At 41.2% G+C, this 20413-nt stretch overlaps 1 protein-coding gene across 2 annotated transcripts; it reads right to left on the bottom strand.

The window, feature by feature from the left end:
- Positions 1 to 3124: 3124 nt before the first annotated feature.
- Positions 3125 to 13248, bottom strand: PIFO (primary cilia formation). Of its 2 annotated transcripts, none has more exons than XM_037499246.2 (6): positions 13037 to 13248; positions 7277 to 7419; positions 6605 to 6703; positions 5701 to 5831; positions 4383 to 4500; positions 3125 to 3372 (listed from the first exon to the last, which is right to left on the bottom strand). In XM_037499246.2, exons 1-6 carry the CDS (start codon positions 13191 to 13193, stop codon positions 3304 to 3306), a joined length of 717 nt encoding a protein of 238 aa, XP_037355143.1. In that variant the 5' UTR covers positions 13194 to 13248; the 3' UTR covers positions 3125 to 3303. The 2 variants fall into 2 exon arrangements, with proteins under 2 accessions (XP_037355143.1, XP_037355144.1); XM_037499247.2 differs by lacking the exon at positions 13037 to 13248 and adding an exon at positions 7656 to 7726.
- Between the last annotated feature and the right edge of the window lie 7165 nt (positions 13249 to 20413).

Here is a 20413-nt window from a genome sequence, read left to right as displayed (position 1 = left end):
GTTGACCACATTGCTCTAAAGAAGATGCAGGTCAAGACACAAAGAACAGTAATACAGAGCAGCCAGAGTGAATGGGGGGTGGGGAGTGGGGGCAGAACTTCCAGGCCCTTGCATTTGATAACAGGGATAGAACTATAGGAAGTGTCTTTAAAAAAAGAAATCCATTGTCAATCAAAAGATCAGCTTAAGGGCCTCCCTGGTAGTGCAGGCGGTTGACACTGCATTGTGAAGCTGTCTGCGGCTTCTGCAGCGTGGGTTTGATCCCGCCCGGCCGGCAAGAATCCCACATGGTGCAGCAGACCTCTCCTGTCTCGCCCGCTGTTCCCCTCAGCAGTGTATTTCAGTCAGTCTGCCTGTTCTGCTCCCCACTCTGTCTCTGGTGAATCCTCTCACCTTCCCGCGCATCCAGCCTGTACCCCAGTTCTTGTATAAAAATAAATAAACCTTTGAAAAAAAAAAGATCAGAGCTTTCTTAAGTCTCCACTCTGAGGAAATTCACAGGATCATTGCTTTTTTGAATCGTAAAAACCTATAAGTATAAAATGATTTGTTCAAAGTAAACAGTGAGGGAGTAAGAGCTTTGTACCAGCAGAGTAAAATGAACAACAAAATGTCTGGGGGGAGAGAGAGAGAGAGAGAGAGAGAGAGAGAGAGGCGCAACACTGACAGGAAACAAATAGAACAAAGCAAAGAAACAAACAATCCAAGCATAATACTTTAGCAAGATGAAAAACCACATATGTATTCCTTATGACAGAAATATCTACAGATAAGTGTCCCCTACTAAAACTCAAGTATTTATCAGCTCCCACTGAAATCCCAGACCCTGCCACTGTGGAGCTGGGCTCATTTCCCCTGAGTGATTACAGTGGAAACCCTGGGCTGCCTCCTGCTCTGACTCCCTCCCTCCAGCACTTTGGATGCTTGCCTCCTTGTTACCGTCTTTTCAACTAAGCCTAGAAGCCTCTCTCAAGTTCTTTGAGAACAGAACTGATATAGAAGGTCTGTAGCTCGGTTTTCAAAAACAGGTTATGATTCTGGTCTGAAATGCTCCTTCTGTATTTTAGAATGTACCCCACCAGCTGCCAATACTTGGTACAACTGGCCAGTGGCACCCAGAAGCAACGGTTGGGTTTCTGGCGGGTCAAGGTGGAGAAAGCGGTGGCGAGGATGGTAACGGAGGAATTGGAGGTGGTGGAAGTGATGGAGGGGTCTGCTCCCGCAAAGCAGATGACCTCTACAGCAACCCCGAGGACAACACCAAGTTCTATCAGTGTGTGGGAGGCAAGACTTTCCATTCCCATTGTGCCCAAGGCCTGGTTTTTGACCAGAACTGCAAATGTTGCACTTGGCCTTAAATAAAAAGTCAATAAAATTCTTTGTCACAAATTCTCTTCTGCTGTTTATCAAACTACATCTTCCAATATTCCATGTAGTCTATAGATATTAATCAGTCACAAGTCCTACTCTACTAAAACAGCATTATGATAAGATTTTACTGTATTAAAACCAAAAAGAAACTGTCACCCCCTCTTAATCATATATTAAAACCAAAAAGAAACTATCACCCCCTCTTAATCATATCTACTGCATGTTTTATTCTTATATTCACTTGTGTTCTTCCTTAAGTACCTGTGTGTACAGTTTTGCATGTTAAGGGACCCTGAAGGTTAACTGGAGCTATATTAAAAAAATTATTTTTTATCAAATGAGGTTACTATTTTAGAAAAGAAAGTCGCCTTCCATGGAAAAAGCCCAGGGTATAGGTACCAAACAGCAGGGTGAGTCATGTTCTGCTACCTCATTGGTACCCCTTAAAGAAGGGGTCCATGATCCTGGGCCAGAAGAAATACTGAATGCTAAATTATCGCTCTAAAAACCTGAATGCTAAATTATCACTCTAAATTCCATGTGAGTGGAAACAAAGCAGGAAAAAGGGAGGGACATGACAAGTGAAAAGACTTAACCCTGACTTATCTCAGGTCATAAACACTTCTTGACAAAATAACAGAAATCCTTAGATCAACTTCAAAGGAGCATTTGTACTGCGTGAAAGTTCTCAGTCTGAGGTCTTTATCATTAATATTTGAATTTGATTTCTAATACAGACTTTTCCTTCACCATTATTTCTTCAGAAGACTTTGATCATTAAGGAATTAGGCCTCTCAGCATCAACACGCCCAGGGGGGTTTACCTAGTATACCTCCTATAGCCTCTTTCACTAGCTAACCATTTCGCATGGGGTGCCCCTGTGGTTACAGTGGGGTTTGCTTTCCTGCAGTTCCTGGCAGCTCCTCACTCTCTAGTATCCAAACACATGCAGATGTACCACTTTCTGGTAATTGCTAAAATGCCTAAATAGGTACTAAAAGGCCATCCATTAAAAGACATGAGGTAGACCACACTTAATGCCCTTCTTGAAGGAACTAGCCTTGAGTTTTTTTTTTTTTTTTTTTTTTCAGTTAGTGTTAGCAAGGGGTCTATTTCCCAGGCCAGAGGGTTTGGGTTCATATTTTCAATGTGGCTACTGTGAGTTCTGACCTTATACTCCTAGCTTAACTTATAAGGTTTCAGGGGGTCATTCAGATGGGGAAGGCCAAATGCAATCCACCAGCCACCTAAGAGAATTCTCCTTATACTTTAGGCCAGACCCCAGGAATCAGCACATGAGTTTATCTGGATTCCTGTTGTATCCCCAGTGCTTGTTGCTCTGGCTGACTCATGGCAAAATCTCAATATATAAAACACGATGACATGCAGACTACATAGGTGTAATGGAAAAGGGGAATTTTTGATTCTGTGAGTTTGATATCAATCTGAGGAAAGCAACCAAATCAGGACCTTCCCACTCCAAGCTGGGAACTTAGAAACTTGGCAGAGTTTCCAGAACATGCCTTACCTGCCTGTAAATATCCTCTGTATGTGGCAAGTCCAAATACAAATCAAAGCAGTCCCAAATCCCATCCATATCCTGTATATGTCTAGGAAACAGCCCATTCCTAGCGCTCGTGGTAGAATAAATAAAACTGATACCTGATCATTAAAGCTGGGTACCCATCAGAATTTTAGTGAAATGGAGCCACCCCAATGGACAGTCAGTAGGAACTCCCATCCATGTGTGGAGACAATAAAACAGCAGAGAGATAGAATACTCTGAGCTAGATTTTATGTGCTCATGAACCACTTGCCCTCTCCCGGGGCCCATGCTGGAAGACAAGAGGATCTCAGCAGTGCAGAGGGAGACTTCTTATCTCAATCCTGGAGATACTGTGGTCAGGAAGAGCTCGTGGCAGTCACAGCTCCTCAATCATAATACAAGCTTAGATAGGCCACACGGTTCCGATGCTTTTTAAAGTCTTTGTCTGTGGACAACTGCCATGAAAGAATATTGTCAAGGTCAATATTCTAGTAAGAGCTCTCTGCCTGTCTTCCTCTCTGTGCAAAATAGAATTATATAGTGTAGCTGTGTGGTTTAGCTAAACCCCAGCCCCATGATAATCTAGTCTTAGTAACTCAACATCTGTGTTGTGTTGTGACAAATGTTGTGACTCAACATTTGCACATCAACTCCTTGTATACTGTGGTGTATACCATGCTAGGAATTACCTTCCACTTGGTCAATCCTCAAAATCAAAGATTATATATATTATTTCCTGAATGCTACCAAAGGCCGAAGCCCAATATTATAATTATCGATACATTAGGCATTTAACCCATATCTGTAGAATTAATACATAGTTCCACTAGGAAAAAAGAAGGCATTTCTAGAATAATGATGGTTAACATGGATTAAACATTTATAATGTTATAAACACTGTTAAATGCTTTTCTGCACTTATCTCAATCTTTACAACCACGTTAGATTGGTCTGTTATATCTATTTTGCATCAAGAAAACCAAGATTTTGAAAAATTAAGGATCTTGCCCCAAATTACAGCACAAAAACACTGAACCTAAGAGGTCTGCCCCCAGAATCTAAGCTCTTCCCAAAATGCTCTCCGTCCCCCAGTGAGCAAATGCTTAAGTGCTACAATGGAAAGAGACTGACTTAGGATTCAAGCTGAGCAACCTGTATAATTCAGTCCACCAGGGCCCGATTCCCTCCTCCACTATGGGGGTTGAGGGGGTGTAATTCTCCCGTATCTACCATAGAAGATTATCTAAGGATTAAATGAGAAAATGTGACTTGTTCATATGCATCTTTAAAAATCTAATAAAATCGTGTAACTCTTCAAACAGATCCCCATCTGCACAGAGACATCAAACTGTGCATATATTTTCAAGTGACAAGTCTCCCTGAAGTCCATTTATAACTAGTGGTTAAGGATGCTCGATACACGTGAAAGTACTACATGGAATGGTCCACAGATGTCCAATATTACCTCAGCTTTTAGAGTCCTTTTCTGTAGACATGGAACCTGAGCCCAGTCTGGGGATCCAAATTTCATTGGCCAGGTAACTTTTGGGGGTGACTTTTTCTCTGGGTTGTACATACCAGGGCTAGAATCAAAACCACAAAACATCACGTCAAATGAGTCAGTGACTATGCATGAGTCCACCAGCAACACAGCAGTCCCTGAACTCAGACTAGCTCTTTGGGAAAAGGTAACAGACTGACTAGCTTTTTAATGTAGGGAAGCATGGGGTTCCTCTGCCTGGTAATGTACTTCTAACTAGATGTTAGTATGGTAAAAATAGCTAGACTTGACATCCAGCTATTATAAAAATTGATTCTAGTTTAAAAATATTTCTGTAACTCAATGCAGATAATAAAAGAGATATACCACAGCCATGAATCAGTACTGTCCAAGATTTGAAAATGGGGATAAAAATACAGTGGCAATTTAATATACCTACTATCTAGGGACAGTAAAGCAGAACCAATTAAATTTTCTTGACAATGGAAATATATCAATTGCTTTTGTTCATAACACTTTTTCTTTGGTTGTAGACTCTTGGCTGTGGTGGAAATAATAGAATGGACTTAGGGTTGGAGTTCCACACTTCTACTTTCTTATTGCAACCCTTGAGAAAGTTACGTTCACTCTGACCCTTGGATTTCTCATCAGTGAAAGGAAGACCTTGACTTTTTGCCCTGCATTTCCCTATACCCTGATGGCTTCCTAAAGAACTTAGAATATCCCCTTGGTCTACAAGGTTTAAACTCTAGCCCTGCCCAGCTCCTCCTCTGTACTCACTTCTACTTTGCTCACCACACTCTATTATCACTGACTTAATTTTTTCCCTTGCACCAAATTCCTTCCCAACATGCCTGGTTTGCCCACTGTAGCCCTAGCTCATTATGACTACTGTCTTGGTGTAATTAAGAAAGACACCTTTTATTTTCAGAGGCATCATGGTCTAATAAGTGACTTGGCTACTCTTCTTATTACCATTGATATTTTCCTATTTATTTGCTTCTCATTTGCCTGGACTCTAGAATGTAAGCTCCAAGAAGGTAAACTGCTATGCTAAGTTTAATGCAAACTCTCTTGAACCTATATAACCACCTTGCATGTTTGCAAATATTTTTTGAATGAACCACTAAGATTTAAAATTCTATAATGCCTGAGATCTGGAAGGCAAGAAATCAAATCTTTTAAGATAGGTGGTTTCTTTTTTAGCCTCCATGGATTGCATGTAAACACTTCTTTTTCTTTCCTATTATTTTGTATTCAAGTGTACCAAAAAGAGACGTACCAGAGATAACCAGAGTCCTTAGAGTATGTCCTAAATCGAGGCAATAAGGTATTAAATGGAGCAAAATTTTGTTTGTGTTTTTGTTCCCGAGGATAGACTGTCTGGTACATGCCTGGGTAAGGAGTCACATCCTACTTACAAGAAAAAGATCAGTTATAATACAAGGTGATACACACACACACACACACAGAGAACCCTCTAAGTAAAAAGAACAAGCCTCTTCCTATTCTTTTATCAGCTGTGGTTAAACCACCTCAAGCTATAGAAATAGTTCTACAGTAGGTGAAAAACCTAGATAAGGGCACAGTTCCTTTACCTAAAGATACAAATGCTTAGAAATAGAAACAGACCTAGAGTTGTTGGAGAACCATGCTAACTTGTTATAGCTGCTTCGCCCAACTTCCCACTCAGATTTTTAGAGCCAATGTCCCCAGTCCTGATCTTAAGTGTCAGCAAAATGCCCAACAAGAGATTAGGCTGGACTGTACTGAAGATGTTTAGATTTGACACTCAATCATTTAAAAGGATGGAAAAGTTTCTTAGGCTGCGTCTTAACCCCTTGGGCCACCAGGGAGGCCCAAGTTCACATTTTTTTTAGCCAGCAAGGTAATGTTGATGCATATCCACAAAGTTTCTAGCAGGTTAACATCAGGTGTGTCAGGCCTAAAGTCCTGCCTTGCTACCATTTCCTCTGAGAATTGTTTTCCATTGTCCCAAGAAACACATACACACACATTTGCATTAACTCCCAAACTTTCTGGATCAGTTTTTTAATAGTTAAATATCGAGTTTTCTTCAATTTTAGGGCCTATTCCTTAGGCAACCTCCCGCTTCCTGTCCTTTGCTCTGCAATGCACAGCAACTGAATCACATTAAAATCTAAGGACATTCAGTCATTTCTAACCTTGAAAATTGGCTTAAATCTCACGGCTGTTCTGGCTCCACATGTATATCCTTTTTTACTGGTTGGGATCTTAGCGAGGTTGTATGCCAAGCCATTTTTCTTCCGGTGGTGTATATTAAAAAAAAGAAAGACAAAAAACACATAGAGAACATTATGTGAACTATCAAAGCGAACTTAGGATGTTCCTATCAATCTCGGCAAAATTTTCCCTTTGTTTCTTACATTGACTTGCCCTAGTCAAGACTATACAATTACCTGGGTAACACAAGCACATCTGCAAAGGAATGTGGCCAGAGAGGAGGTTAATCAATGACACTTGTGAGCATTCCAGTTCATTTAGTTACTGAGTCCCACAAAGCTGAATTTGTTCTAATGCAACAGCCATTCTGATTAGATTAGCTCATACACTGAACTGCCAGGCTTTGGACTAGTGTGATTAGCATTGGCTCCTCACAGGTAGAAATGAAATAAAGACTAACCTGGGAACTAGAGAAAGCAAAGGTTTGCATTTGGTGAGGATGCAAAGGGAAGGAAGCAATGTTTTTTTTAAATTTCTGACAGCTGGTTGCAGAGGACCCTGAAGGCCACAAATCATAGTTTTTCTTCCATGAAACTTCGGTATGCTTAGATAACCAGGAAATTGACCCACCTAAAAGGAAGGTGAATACTCACATCCTCTGAAAAGTAGCATCCAGGTCCTCTGTGGGGCGCTCCCCTAACCGGAAGGTACTTGTGCCCCAACAAGCTTAGGGCGTGGCCAGAAGGAAAGATCTTCCTGTGTTGACATGTTCCAAAGGGGTACTTAATCTGCCTTTCTGAAGATCAAGAAAGAGGAGAAACTGCACATGAGTAAAGGCCCCTGCATCTGAGTGAGCGGGTTTGGGGATGGTAAGGCAGAAGGCAAGGTCAGGCGAGCTCCTAAAGGAAATCAGATCCATCTCCAAGGAGGGGAGCGCTTGTATCCCGTCCCAGCCCCCTCTTCTCTCCCAAACTCCCTACTCTTCCTTCTGCCCTCTCTTCTCCACTCCTTTTCTGCAGCAACCCTCCTCACTCTTTTTCTTGAAGCACATCTCACACGAACCACTCGGCCTAGCCTTTGTGTATCGCGTTGCCTAGGAAACGGCTGCGCGTGTCCAGAGGCAAAGCTCCGGGAGGGGAGTGGCTCCAGGTGCCCAGGTCAGCAAAGGGGGGTGCTCTAGGAGCCACCAACAGGGCAAGAATCTGCACCTCCCAGGGAGCAAACCCAGGGGAGTGTGGACTCTGCAGGAGGGGCAGAGGAGGCTGGGTAGGTTTGATGCACTTTATGGGGGTGACGGAGTTGGGCAGAAAATACTGCTGCGGACAGAGAGACACGGTTCAAAATGCTTCCAAATCTGGCAGCTGGGGTCTGGGAAGTGGGGAAACTCAGCTGCTGTAAAGATCTCCTGTGGGGATGGGTTCCTGGGCAATGCCCCTAGTCAGAGAATTGGTAAACAAATAGAACCCACATAATACTGCTTGAGGTGTTATGCCGCAGACCAGCACAGCAGTGAACGATGAGGCCGTCTCAGGGTTGAGAGACTGCGCAGGGTGGTCAGGGATGCGGCTAAAGAAATGACAAACAGACACACTTCAAGAGAGAGTGTAAATCTGGGTGTAATTTTTTTTGAGTTTGTGACCAGTATATATATGTTTTCTAAAAGCATAGGAACAGTGAATATCAATGAAATTAGCTTGCTCGTGGGTTTAGCTTATCACTGACAGGGCAGTGATTTACATCTGGACCTAGCCTCATTCCTAAGTAGACAGACCATTAGTTTTGTTTTTAAACTATATAATTGCATTTTTTTGTTTTACTAACTACTTTTCACCTAAACTATATTTTAATTATTACAGGGTTAGTAATGTTTTATTTGAGTCAGCCTTGTGTTAAGGATTTTATATGATTTTTTAATTAACAACCAATGACCTTTATAGAAGAAAGAAGGAAGTTTAGAAAGACAATAAGGGAATAAAGTTTGTAGTTCTAGAAAGACGAGATAAGGTTTTTTGTAGTAGCATTCTTGTAGTGGTTCCTGGTGGTCCTTATCTTTTGATAAGCATCTGTCTTATCTATGTTTTTAGGGAACTTTGTTGTACTCCCCTGTGCGCTGGTTTCTTGCCCAGCCGGACCTAGGGACCGTGGCGAAAGTCATTAGCCCTAAAGGTCACTGCAGGGGGAGGTGCAGCAGTGTTAGGCCCCGCTTAGACCCATTTTGCCTTTCCTTAACTCCTTCCAGTCAGCTCCTGCCCTCTTCTCGTAAGCCACAGCCACGTGGCTTTAGGAGGGCTGAACAGAGAGATGTCACTAATACTTCAAAATTTTTGAGCAGTCTCTCAAATATAATAGCCCCACTTCCTCATCTCTAAATTGGAAATAATAGTTCTTTCTATAGTTGTTGAGAGGATTAAATAGCAGAATTAAAGCATCCAGTGCTCAGTACTTGGTAGGTAACACTACAAGGGATTATTAACACGTCTAAAGTATTGGAAGATAATAACCAGCTGGCGCAGGCCCTCTGGTTTGAAATCTCTTCTTTACCTTTGCTCTGGATATGAACACACACACGTTTTCACTTGATTTGGAGTTATTTTTAGGAGTTAGGTGTGCAAGGCAACAGAACACACAGTGTGACTAGTTCATGTTACCCTCAGATGCTGAGGATGACCTGGGGAGACACATAGAGCCTGGGCGAGCTCTGTTCAGGGATGATTATTTTACTCCAGTTTTATTGACTTGCCAATCATTTACACAACTATGTAATTTGGGGATTACAACTTCCTATGTGCACAAGTTTCAGCCTCCATCAAAACTGTGGTGCCAATATCTCATCACTTTGCCTGCCCCTCCCTGGCCTGTCCTCCCTACCGCTCTATCCCCTGCCATGACCCTTATTTTTTCAGAGCCTAAGAATTATTTCTGTTGTGTTTTCCTTTGGTTATTTATATTCTACAAATAAGTGATATCTGGTAACTGTCTTTCATGTTCTGCCTTACTCCACTTAGCATAGTCGCCTCGAAAGCCATCCATTTTGCCCCTAAAGACACTATTTCCTCTTTTTCAATAGCTGAGTGATATTCCATGGAGTATATTCCACAATTTCTTTATCTAGTCACCTTTTGATGGGCATTTGGGTTGGTTCCATGACTTGGCTGTAGTAAAAATGCTGCTATGAACACAGTCGTGCATTAATCTTTTCATTGTAGTGTCTTCACATTCTCTGAGTAAATAGCTAGCAGTGGTATTGTTGTAGAGCAGCCCCGATACAAAACGGGGTGCCTGACTGTGGGTCCTCACCCGCGCGCTTAAAAGGACTTATCAATGCTCCCCCTAACAGTATTGCTGTGCCATGTGGTATTTAATTTTTTTTTTTTTTGAGAAACCTCTATACCTTTTTTTCCACAGAGGCTGCTCCAATTGACATTCCCACCAATAGAAGATTGAGTGTTCTTTTCTCCACATCCTCACCAACACTTGTTTCGAGACACTTTTTTAAAAAAAAAAAAATTATTTTATTTATACAAGAGCCGGGATATAGGCTAGAGTCACGGGAGGGTGAGAGGATTCACCAGAGACAGAGCAGGGAGCAGAACAGACAGACGGACCAAAAACACTGCTGAGGGGTGTAGTGGACGAGACAGTCTTGCCACGTGGGCTGCTCCCTGGCTGGCCAGGAATTGAACTGGCACTGCAGAGGCTGAGGACAGCCTCACAGCACTGCGCTCAACCTGCCATGCCACCCGGGAGGCCTCCAGCCTTTTTGATAAAAGCCATTTTCACAGGGGTGAAGTGGTATCTCGTTTTTTTTTTATAATAAATTTTATTTTTATATTCCCCATACAATTGCAACTCCCTTATTTTGACCCCAATCCCTCCCCTCCCACCCCCCACCCCCCCATAGAGTGTCTCTGGTTCATAGTTTTTTTGTTGATTTTGATTTTCACTTTCTTATAGTTATTCATTTTCCCAGTCCCTTATTTAAGTTTTCTAGATTCCTGCTATGAGTGAGACCATCCGGTATTTTTCTTTTTCTTTCTGGCTTATTTCGCTGAGCATGATCCCTTCCAGCGCCATCCATGTTGCTGCAAATTGCATGTGTTTATCTTTTTTGAATGCTGAGTAATATTCCATGGTGTATATGGACCACATCTTCTTGATCCAGTCATCTATTTTTGGGCATTTGGGCTGTTTCCAAAGCTTAGCTATTGTAAATAGTGCTGCTATAAACATAGGGGTGCAGGTGCTCTTTGGAATGGATGTTTCTGTGTCCTCTGGGTAAATACCTAGGAGTGGAGTTGCTGGATCATATGTAAGCTCTATGTTTAGTATGTCCAGAAATCTCCACACAGCTCTCCATAGTGGTTGGACCAGTTTGCACTCCCACCAACAGTGCAGAAGAGTTCCTTTTTCTCCACATCCTCGCCAACATTTGTTGTTGCTAGTTTTTTTAATATGTGCCATTCTCACTGGTGTAAGATGGTATCTCATGGTAGTTTTGATTTGCATTTCCCTGATTACAAGTGATGTTGAACATTTTTTCATATGCCTGTTGGCCATTTGCATTTCCTCTTCAGAGAAGTTTCTTTTTAGCTCTTCTGCTCATTTTTTGACTGGATTATTTTCTTTATTTTTGTTGAGTCTCATCAGCTCTTTGCAGATTTTTGTGATCAGTCCTTTATCATTAGTGTTGTGTGCAAAAATGTTCTCCCAGTTGGTGGGGTTTCTCTTTGTTTTAGTTATTGTCTCTTTTGCTGTACAGAAGCTCTTTAATTTGATGTAGTCCCAGCTGTTTATCTTTGCTTTCACTATCACTGCTTTGGGTGATGTGTCTGTAAAGATGTCTTTGATGTGAGTATCACGTAGTGTTTTGCCTATATTTCCTTTTATGTATTTTATGGTTTCAGGTCTTATGTCTAGTTCTTTAATCCATTTTGAGTTGATTTTTGTGTATGGTGTGAGGTAGTGGTCAAGCTTCATTCTTTTGCATGTAGCGACCCAGTTTTCCCAGCGTGCTGGGAAAACTGGGTCATTGTGATTTTGATTTGCATTTCCCTTATAAATGATGTTGAGCATTTTTTTCATTTGCCCGTAGGGCATCTGAATATCTTCTTTGGAGAAGTGTTTTATGTTTTTTGCCCATTTCTTAGATTGGGCTGGTTTTGTTGTTGCTGACTTGTGTAGAAAGCTGTGTGGAGGACCCTTAAAACACTAAAAATGGACATACCATATGACTCAGCAATTTCATTCCTAGGTGTCTACCAAGGACTATAAAAATGAATTCAAAGACTTGAACATTTACACACTGTATGAATAAATTTGAAAAAAAATAGGCAAAACTTATCTGATTGTTAGAAGTCAGAATGGGGACACCTTGTAAAAGTGGGAAGGGTAACTGAGGAGAGATGGGGGGTTCTTAGGAAATTATGTGTGGTAGGTTATTTATCCACGATTGGAATAATAAAGGAGATATTACAAAATAATTTGCTTTTCAAAGTACTTGGATCTGAACAGGATTGAGAATGCATGATCCAGAGAATAGAGATTCTACTGAAGAATTGATATGTGTAGAAAATGGTGAGGAAAATATATTTTCTGAATCCCACTTTCCGGACTATCTCAAATTCCGTCTTTCTCATCTGGTGATAGAGGAATGAAAGCAGTCTTTGAAGTCCATCATAACTGGTTTCAAACATTGGTACTGCTGTCATTTACCAGCTACATGACCTTATGGAAGTTATTTAAACATCCTATACCCCAGTTCATCTACATTTTTGCCTCTTAGGATTGACATGAGAACTTATGAGCTAATGGGATAAATCTAGCATAACAAATGACTAACCTATAACTGGCATTTAATAAATCTTAATGAACTTCCAATCTGCCACCTCTGTTCCCAGGAAGCAGCCACTCCAAGGGTACCTGAGTGCAATTAATTAAAAAATAAAAATAAAAAGGTGCTCTTTCATCTGGATGGGTGTGAACCATAGGCTCATGACTTGGTGAACAAAGCTCTGCTCCTGGGGCCTCCCTGGTGGCGCAAGGGGTTAAGACACAGCCTGTGAAGCTGTCCACAGCCTCTGCAGCATGAATTCGATCCCTGGCTGGCCAGGGAGCTACCCACATGGAGCAGCAGACCTCTCCTGTCTCGCCTGCTGCTCCCCTCAGCAGTGTATTTCAGTCAGTCTGCCTGTTCTGTTCCCCACTCTGTCTCTGGTGGATCCTCCCACCTCCCACAACTCTGGCCTGTACCCCAGCTCTTGTTTATGCATAAATAAATTTTTTTTAAAAAAAGTGCTTCTCCCACCCCTACTTGGAGGAGGGCCCTGATATCATGCCCCACCTGTTTCCAATTAGACTCAAATATTGAAGGAATGAATTTTCACATATGTAATAGAGCCCCAGAACATGATTACCATTATTAAAGTGCCAAAAGACTGGCTGGGTAGTCCAAGATGGGGTGATCTTCGAGCCACGAGATAAGACCTCTGAATTTCTCCAAGGAGCTTGGTAAATGGGTGGACTCTCAGCGGAACTTTCAGAACTACTCTCTCTCTCATTTGTTATCTCCATGAGTCACCACTCTCATAAGCTGACTTTAACTAAGAAAATGAAAAGTGTAACTAAAATTGGCACCTAAGCAACAGCCCCACCCTTGGTGTCGTTCATCAAGTCATTGTGACACATGTTTCTGTAGGGCAGTATAGAGGGAATCAGGGTTAACTGTGCTTTCTTTTTAGAGTACACATTGCATGTTTTTGTTTATATGAAATTTTTAGAAAAGGCAAAATGAGAGATGTAGAAGGCAGTATAGTGGTTTCCTAGAGTTAGGGATGGGTACAGATACTGGCTACAAGAGGACACAGAGGAATTTTCAGGTGATGGGAGTGTAATAAAATACTTCAATGATGTCTACACGATGATAAAAGTTTACTGAAACTCAAGCTATATGCACAAGACACATGAATTTTATGGAATTTAAATTATACCTCAGTAAAGTCACTTTAAAAAACTCATCAAAGTGACCACTCAAAATTAGTGAATTTTGATAGGTTTTATCCATTGAGCTGATTTTGAAAGAAAATAAAATTCTCAAATTATATACATAAAATTGTATCTTATTCACATAAATTATATCTCAACAAAACCAACTTCTAAATAAACCACTGTGTATTCCAAGAACAAGTCATATACTGATATCACACACAAAAAAAAACATTTACTCAATGAATTTTAGTTAAACTCAATGCCTGCATAAGTTTTCATTTCCAACAATGAATGACCCACACATCATCTTCACAGAAAAGGAACTTAGCTATTGTTGAAACTAAGCAAATACAAGTCAAAAATGAAATATACTTGAGCTAGTAGTGCAAGTTATTTCTAGCTCTGAAATTGTTACTTTGTAAAGATAACTTAAACAAAACTACATATTTCCCAGAGATTATTTGAAAGCATTTAGAATTATTTTTTATAGAGAACTAAGAAGCCATTTTTAAAATAAAAATTGTATTTAAAGTAACGCAACTTGTTTAAATAGGTGCTATGTAAAATAATTTTTAAAGCTATTACACAAATTTCTAGTACTGACAAATCAAGTGTCTTAAGAAAGAGACTGAGTGCAAATATCCTGGGTTTGTTTATTTTTCTGTCCACCACATGGTTTGCTGAAAATTTTAAGCCCACTGTTGAGAACTACCACTCAGAAAAAAGGTCCTTTCAAAATACTGCTGCTCATTGACAATGCAACTGGTCACCTGAGAGTTCTGATGGACATGTACAAAAACATGTACGATGCTTTCAAGTCTGCTGTGACAACATCCCTCTGTAACTCGCAGATCAGGTCTTATTATTTAAGAGATATATTTCCTAAGGCTATAGCTGCCAGAGATTGTGATTTCTTCAATGGATCTGGACAAAGTTAAATGGAAACCTCCTAGAAAAAAATTCACCAATCTAAGTGCCATGCAGAACATGCAGGATTCATGGGATAAGGTTACAATATGATGACTTTGAGGGGTGCAACACCTCAGAGGAGAAAGCCACTGCCGATGTGGGGGAAACAGCAAAAGAACCAAGATCAGAGGTGGAGCCTGGAGATGTGAAACTTGAATGGATGAGGAGCTGCACTTATGCCCTCGTGTCCCCTCCTCAGTGCTATTTGCTTTAGTAGTAACCAAAATAGGAAACATCCTCCAAAAAAAAAAAAAAAAAAAAAACTCCCCCGAATTCCTATGTTCCATTTTACTCCAAACTTTATCATTCTTTGGCTAGAAATACAATTATTTTAATGACAATATGTAACTTTACTCACTCTTGCCTTCACTTCCACAATGAGAACACGTGTGTCCACATCTGTCTTCTAGCTCCAAGAAAGGTCTCAAAAGTGCCCAGAAGTCAATACATCAGCTACCACCACCAGGGTCCTATTTCCCCATGTCCTTTAACCCTATTCCAGCCCCATCTCATCAACATGGACATTAGATCATGTCAGCCTTCCTCTGTCCCTGCTAAATTCTTCCAATGATTTCACAGCTCACTTAGTAAAATCCATTTTTAAAATTGTTTTAGGATATGATCTGACTCCTGCCTATTTCTTCCCAGTGTGCACTAATTCACTACACCACTGGTCTTTTTTTTTAACATGTTGTTGCACCAACAAGCACAGGGCATGTTCTTTGTTGATTATGATGGACAGATAAAGGAGAGTCCTGGAGCTGTCAGAGGCTTTTTCAGGCTTTAATGCTCTTTCAGGGGCAAGCCTGTAGGCTGGTGTGATGGCAGGAATGTCAGAGTGCAGGTTTTCTATGATCCACGCAGACGGCGTAAGGAGGAGTCCTGGAGCCCTCCGTGTTTTTTGCAGGCTTTTATTGGGATTTACCAGGCACACGGCACACAGGGGTGCCTCCCTGCCAGCCTCCCGGCCCCCAGAAAATCTTCACTCTTTCTGGGCTCTCTGGCGGCCTTGTTCTCTGCTCCTCTCTCGGTTCTGCTTCTCGGCTTCTCCTGGTGTCCCCGTGATGCTGCCCTTATAAGCACAGCCTTAGCCCAGGTGTACCCGCTTATGCATGCCCACACCCTACTCCAGGTGCCCGCCATCAGGCATGCATTCAGGACCACAAGGATCCATCCTCAATCCTAATGGCGGGAGGGTAGAAAAGCCTGATACTTTTTCACTTACCCTTACAGCTGGCAAGGCAGGGAGGTTGGGGTGTTCAGGAGGCTGGCAGGGCTCCCAGCCCCTAGGGAGTCTGCACACTTTCCTGTTTGGGTTCTCTCTGGCATCTGCTCGTGGTCCTGCCTCTCTGTAGTCACTCATCCTCCTGTAGCGATTCCACCATAGCCTTCTTCACTACACATGTTCTCTGTGTGATGCCGCCCTTATAGCCTCAGCCTCCAGGCTCAGGTGTGCACACTTATGCATGCCCACATCACACTCCAGGTGTTCACAATCAGGCATGTGTGCCTCTGCATTCAAGGCCACAGGTGATAGCCACAGAGGCCAGCAGCGTAAAAGCCTGACCATTTCATTTACCCTACCCTTGCCATGTTCATTTTTAACTTCAAGGACTTTGAACTTGCTGTACCTCTACCTAGAATGCACTTTTTCCAGATCTGAAAACCACAGGCTATTTTTGGATGTTAAAACTCATGGGGTCCTCCTCACAGAGACCTCCCTGGACTCCCGAGACAGAGGAATTGTCACTAGAGACCATTGAGATTAAGATAACAAAACGTCGACTGGTTTGCAAATGGCATGCTTCTCTTGGAAATTTGAGATAAGAATGAAAAAGCATGGAGATGTAGTGTGAGGACTGCTTCATGGCTGCAAGATCCAGAGAGAAAAAGAAATCAAGCAAGAGGAGGGCTCCATCTCTGATTATAGACTAACCTGTAAGGACAATAGGCTTTGCCATGATTGCCATCAGTACTGGTCCAACAGAACCTGCATTTGCATGTTATACCCTCTGAGTTCCTGGTTATCATGAAAAGTAGCATTTAACCCAGCTAATCAGTTAAATTAAAGCTAATCAGTTAAATCAGCACATCTCCTCATGTAAAAACACTCTTTTGACCTGCAAACTATAGGTTCCTACCACCACTACCACCGCCAGCCCCTCCTTGATCGGCAGCAACAAAACAGTATTTTATTTGTGTGTGTGCATTCCCCAGAAAATTCCCACCACCAGTTCACCCGTGAACCTTCACCATAGTCCCGTGTGCTCTTCCCTCCCATTTTGATCCCTTGTCTTTCCTCTCCCTCCAGAATGTCTCTTACTTATGGTTGCCTGCTAGTTTTTTTTTTTTTAATTGTTATTTTCCCCCTGATCTCTTATTTGGTTCCCCTATATTCCTCCTATAAGTGAAACCATTCCATATTGTGATGTTTCTTAATGGGGTGGTTGAGCCCATCACCATATTTACTAAGAGCTGAATAGCCCTTTTGGCAGTTCCCAGGGTTGATAAGCATCTGTTTAAATGTTGTGATTATTTCTTTTGTGTTGTAAACATTTCGTGCCTGGCAACAAAACATGTCTTTATTGAAAAGTAAATAATGAGAATCCTTGGGAAATATTGGTGTTCTTAAGTTTATTTTCTTCATGGAATTATTTGTATGTAATTAGTGCAAATCAGTGCCTTAGGAACTTTCCCTGTTTAGGGGTACTCGCTGAACATTTTACCGGCACCTGTTCTTTGGAATGACTGGAAGTCATGATTATGTGATCATTTTATTTAAGGACATATGGTTTCCCAAATGTCCCCTTTGAAGTCCACCTCTAGTGTTCCGAAGTTCTAACTTACATCCAGAAGATTCTAAAAAGTATTTTGTATTGCTGATGGACAAAGATGGTGAATTATTGAAGAGAGCCTTTTATAGAAACACTTGCAACTTGTAGAATTTTATGTTTAAAATTAATTTCAGTTCATCTTTCTAAGCATTATCCACTACTAATATCCTACAACTAATTTCTGCTTCAACCAAAACAGCCTATTCACTGTCCTCAAACATGTCTTATCTACCTTTGGTCACACTCTCTCTCCACCCCTTGTGTGAATATCCTTCCTTTCTTAGCACTACCTACAAGCCCAGCTCAAATCCTCTCTTAAATTATTTCCATTCACATCATGATAATTAGGTCCTGAGTATTTGGGTCTCACTTATAAGACCAGAGAAAGTCTGGCAGATGTGTTGTCAGGCAGAGTTTCAATTGTGGGGGAAAAATCCACAAACACTGCAAGCACCTACTGTGTGCCAGAGAGTATATACATGGTGTTTCTATCATTTAGAATTTATTTTTGCAAATGACTAAAGTCAACTCTAGTAAGCTCAAATCAACATATTGAAAAAATATAAAGGAAGCTTACAGAATCAAAGATAAGAATATAGGACTGCCTCTGATAGGACAGAAACCAGGCATTTCCCAGAGCAGCAGAGAGGGAGGCAGGATTAAGATGAATAAAGCACAGTTTTATTTTTCACCCATGGATCACTCACACAAGAACCAAAGTCCTGGGAGAAAATGTCTGGTTGTGTAGCTTTGAGCTTTCCCCAGATCCTTGGATTGACATGCCCATCAGTAGCCATCCTAAAATGAAATTCTACAAGGGAGAGTGAAGACTGAGTGAAAAACAATGAAAGTTCATTAGCAAGACTTACTTCGTTATTTCATTAATCTTTGAAAGAGAGTTGCTACTGTCACTGCAGCTATGCAGAGGAGAAAGTTGAGCAAGCGGCTCTTAAGTACCAGAACCAAGATTCAGTGCCAAAACTGGCTGCCTCCAAAATGGAAATCCAATATTTACACTGTCCTATGTCCTTATTTTAAGTGGACTGGCTTGTGGTTCAGGTTGAACTGAGACATTTCCCTGAGGTACCCCAGAGAATATGATTAGAACGAAGAGCCAGAATTGTGTCAAATCAAGGTGAAGTCGAGGATTTGCAAAAACGAGCAGCCAGGCAATAGTCCCATGTTTATCCTACTAGCACGATCTGGTCTTAATGCTGTTTAGACTTAGGAAAGTATTTTGTATTGAAGTTGGCACTCCTGATCCTAAACAAACTTCAGATTAGTCATTCCTCTTTAATAGCTCCTTAGAGCTCCAGGTGAGTCCCCACCCAACTTGCTTTCCAACTGGGCCCTTGGGAATTGGAGAGACTTACTGCTATCACAAGAACCATGGAGTAAATAAAGTTTTGAAAGAGTTGGCATTATGTCTCTTTTAATAATGTTCTATTTTTTTCAATATGTATTTTTATTCTCCATTGCGTCGGGCAACACCACACTGATAAAGACCCGGGAGTCGTGGAGCAAGCTGCACAAGGCAGGATGATGCTAAGAGCAAGACCCTGGCTGTTTTGATTGATAGAATAATCACAGAGCATCAGCTACATGCGGTAGGAGGACAAGGAGAAAAGGATGGATGACACTCAGGAATGTCATCTACGGCTTGGTGGGACATGAGTCTGCTGACCATGTTATCAGCTTGATGACCAAGAGTTGTCATCTAAACTAGACCCCAGACCCCAGGCCACAGTCCGATCAACAAGGCTTTCCATAGATCAGCTCCTGCGGTCCCTTGGCATACATCAGTCCTAGGTCCCCTGGGTGTTCCCAGAGTGATCAAGCATTCTGCTCTTGATTGATATGAAAGGCACATTGCAAGGTTTGGCTCCTATGACTGACTGGACAATTCTGACCTTTGTATAGGAATGCAGAACTGCAGGAAACCACAATGGTGGCTGAACAGGCAGCTTAAGACTAGCAGCCGCTTAAGTCCAGCAGACCCACAATTCTCTTTCAACTTTCTGGTACACTATACCATACATGAGTTTAGATTTACATTTGAAGAAAATTATTAAAATAAGAACCTCTGTCCCACCGCCCCATTTAAATAAGATAGTGTTTTCTTTGAATATCATCATATATATCCTTCCCCAGTTAGATGTTCCTCACCGGCCTGGAGGGAGCAACTCTCCCAAATTTAATGCTAACCATTTCCTTGCTTTGTTTATAATTTTATCACTTTTGCCTGTATCACAAAATAATTGGTTTCAGAGTAGTTTACAGTAATTAATTAAATTGCTTTTAATATGTTGATAGTTTTGACTTTATATAAGTAAAGTAATACTTTATATAAGTAAAGTATTACTTTATAAAGTATATAAAGTAATACTTTATATTCTCCCATTTCTTGCTTTTTTAGCTCAGCATTAATTTTTTGAGGATTGTACTTGTGGCAACTTAGCAACTGCTCACTTATTTTCACATAAGTGAAGTTATACAATATGAACAGGCAGCAATTCTTATCCTTTCTGCATAGAACATGTTCATTCCCAGCTTTTCTCTGTCCTGTGCTGCTATAAGCCTTCCTGTACATGTCTCCTGATGTACATTTGCAGATTTTGCCAGTGTTTACACCTCCTAGGATTTCTGGGAGAACCAGCATATGCATCTCAGCGTCACTCTGCAATGCCAACAGCAACGTTAGGAGAATTCCTACTACTCCCCATTTTTGTCACACTTGGTATCATCAGACTTTAAAATTTCTGTCTTTGTGGTGGGTAGTTTTAGTTTATATCTCTGAGGTTACAAACAGTGTTGAACATTTTTTAACATTTACTGGCACTTTTGTTTCCTCTTCTGTGAAGTGTCCATGGCTTTGCCCACTTTTTTTTTCTATTGAGTTGTTCAAAAATTTATTCATCCTTAACAAGATACTTTACATGTTCTGTATTGTAGATATATCTTTCTCCTGGATGGCCTACTAAACTGTGGAATGTAGGATTCTTC

This window comes from Talpa occidentalis, unplaced genomic scaffold (assembly GCF_014898055.3).
Source record: "Talpa occidentalis isolate TD23 unplaced genomic scaffold, MPIMG_talOcc4v2.1 talOcc4.9, whole genome shotgun sequence".
In the NCBI taxonomy this organism is placed as follows: domain Eukaryota; kingdom Metazoa; phylum Chordata; class Mammalia; order Eulipotyphla; family Talpidae; genus Talpa; species Talpa occidentalis.
The sequence above is the reverse complement of the archived record's forward strand: the minus strand, read 5'-3'. Positions and strand labels throughout refer to the sequence as shown.

Coding starts and splice junctions, on each gene's coding strand:
- PIFO (XM_037499246.2), bottom strand. CDS start 13,193: ATGGAGATAACAAATGAGAGAGAGAGTAGTTCTGAAAGTTCCGCTGAG. Junction 5,832..6,604: donor GATTTAAGCCAATTTTCAAG/GTTAGAAATGAC, acceptor TCTTGTAAGTAG/GATGTGACTCCTTACCCAGG. Junction 4,501..5,700: donor AAGGACTCTGGTTATCTCTG/GTACGTCTCTTT, acceptor TTTTGATTCTAG/CCCTGGTATGTACAACCCAG.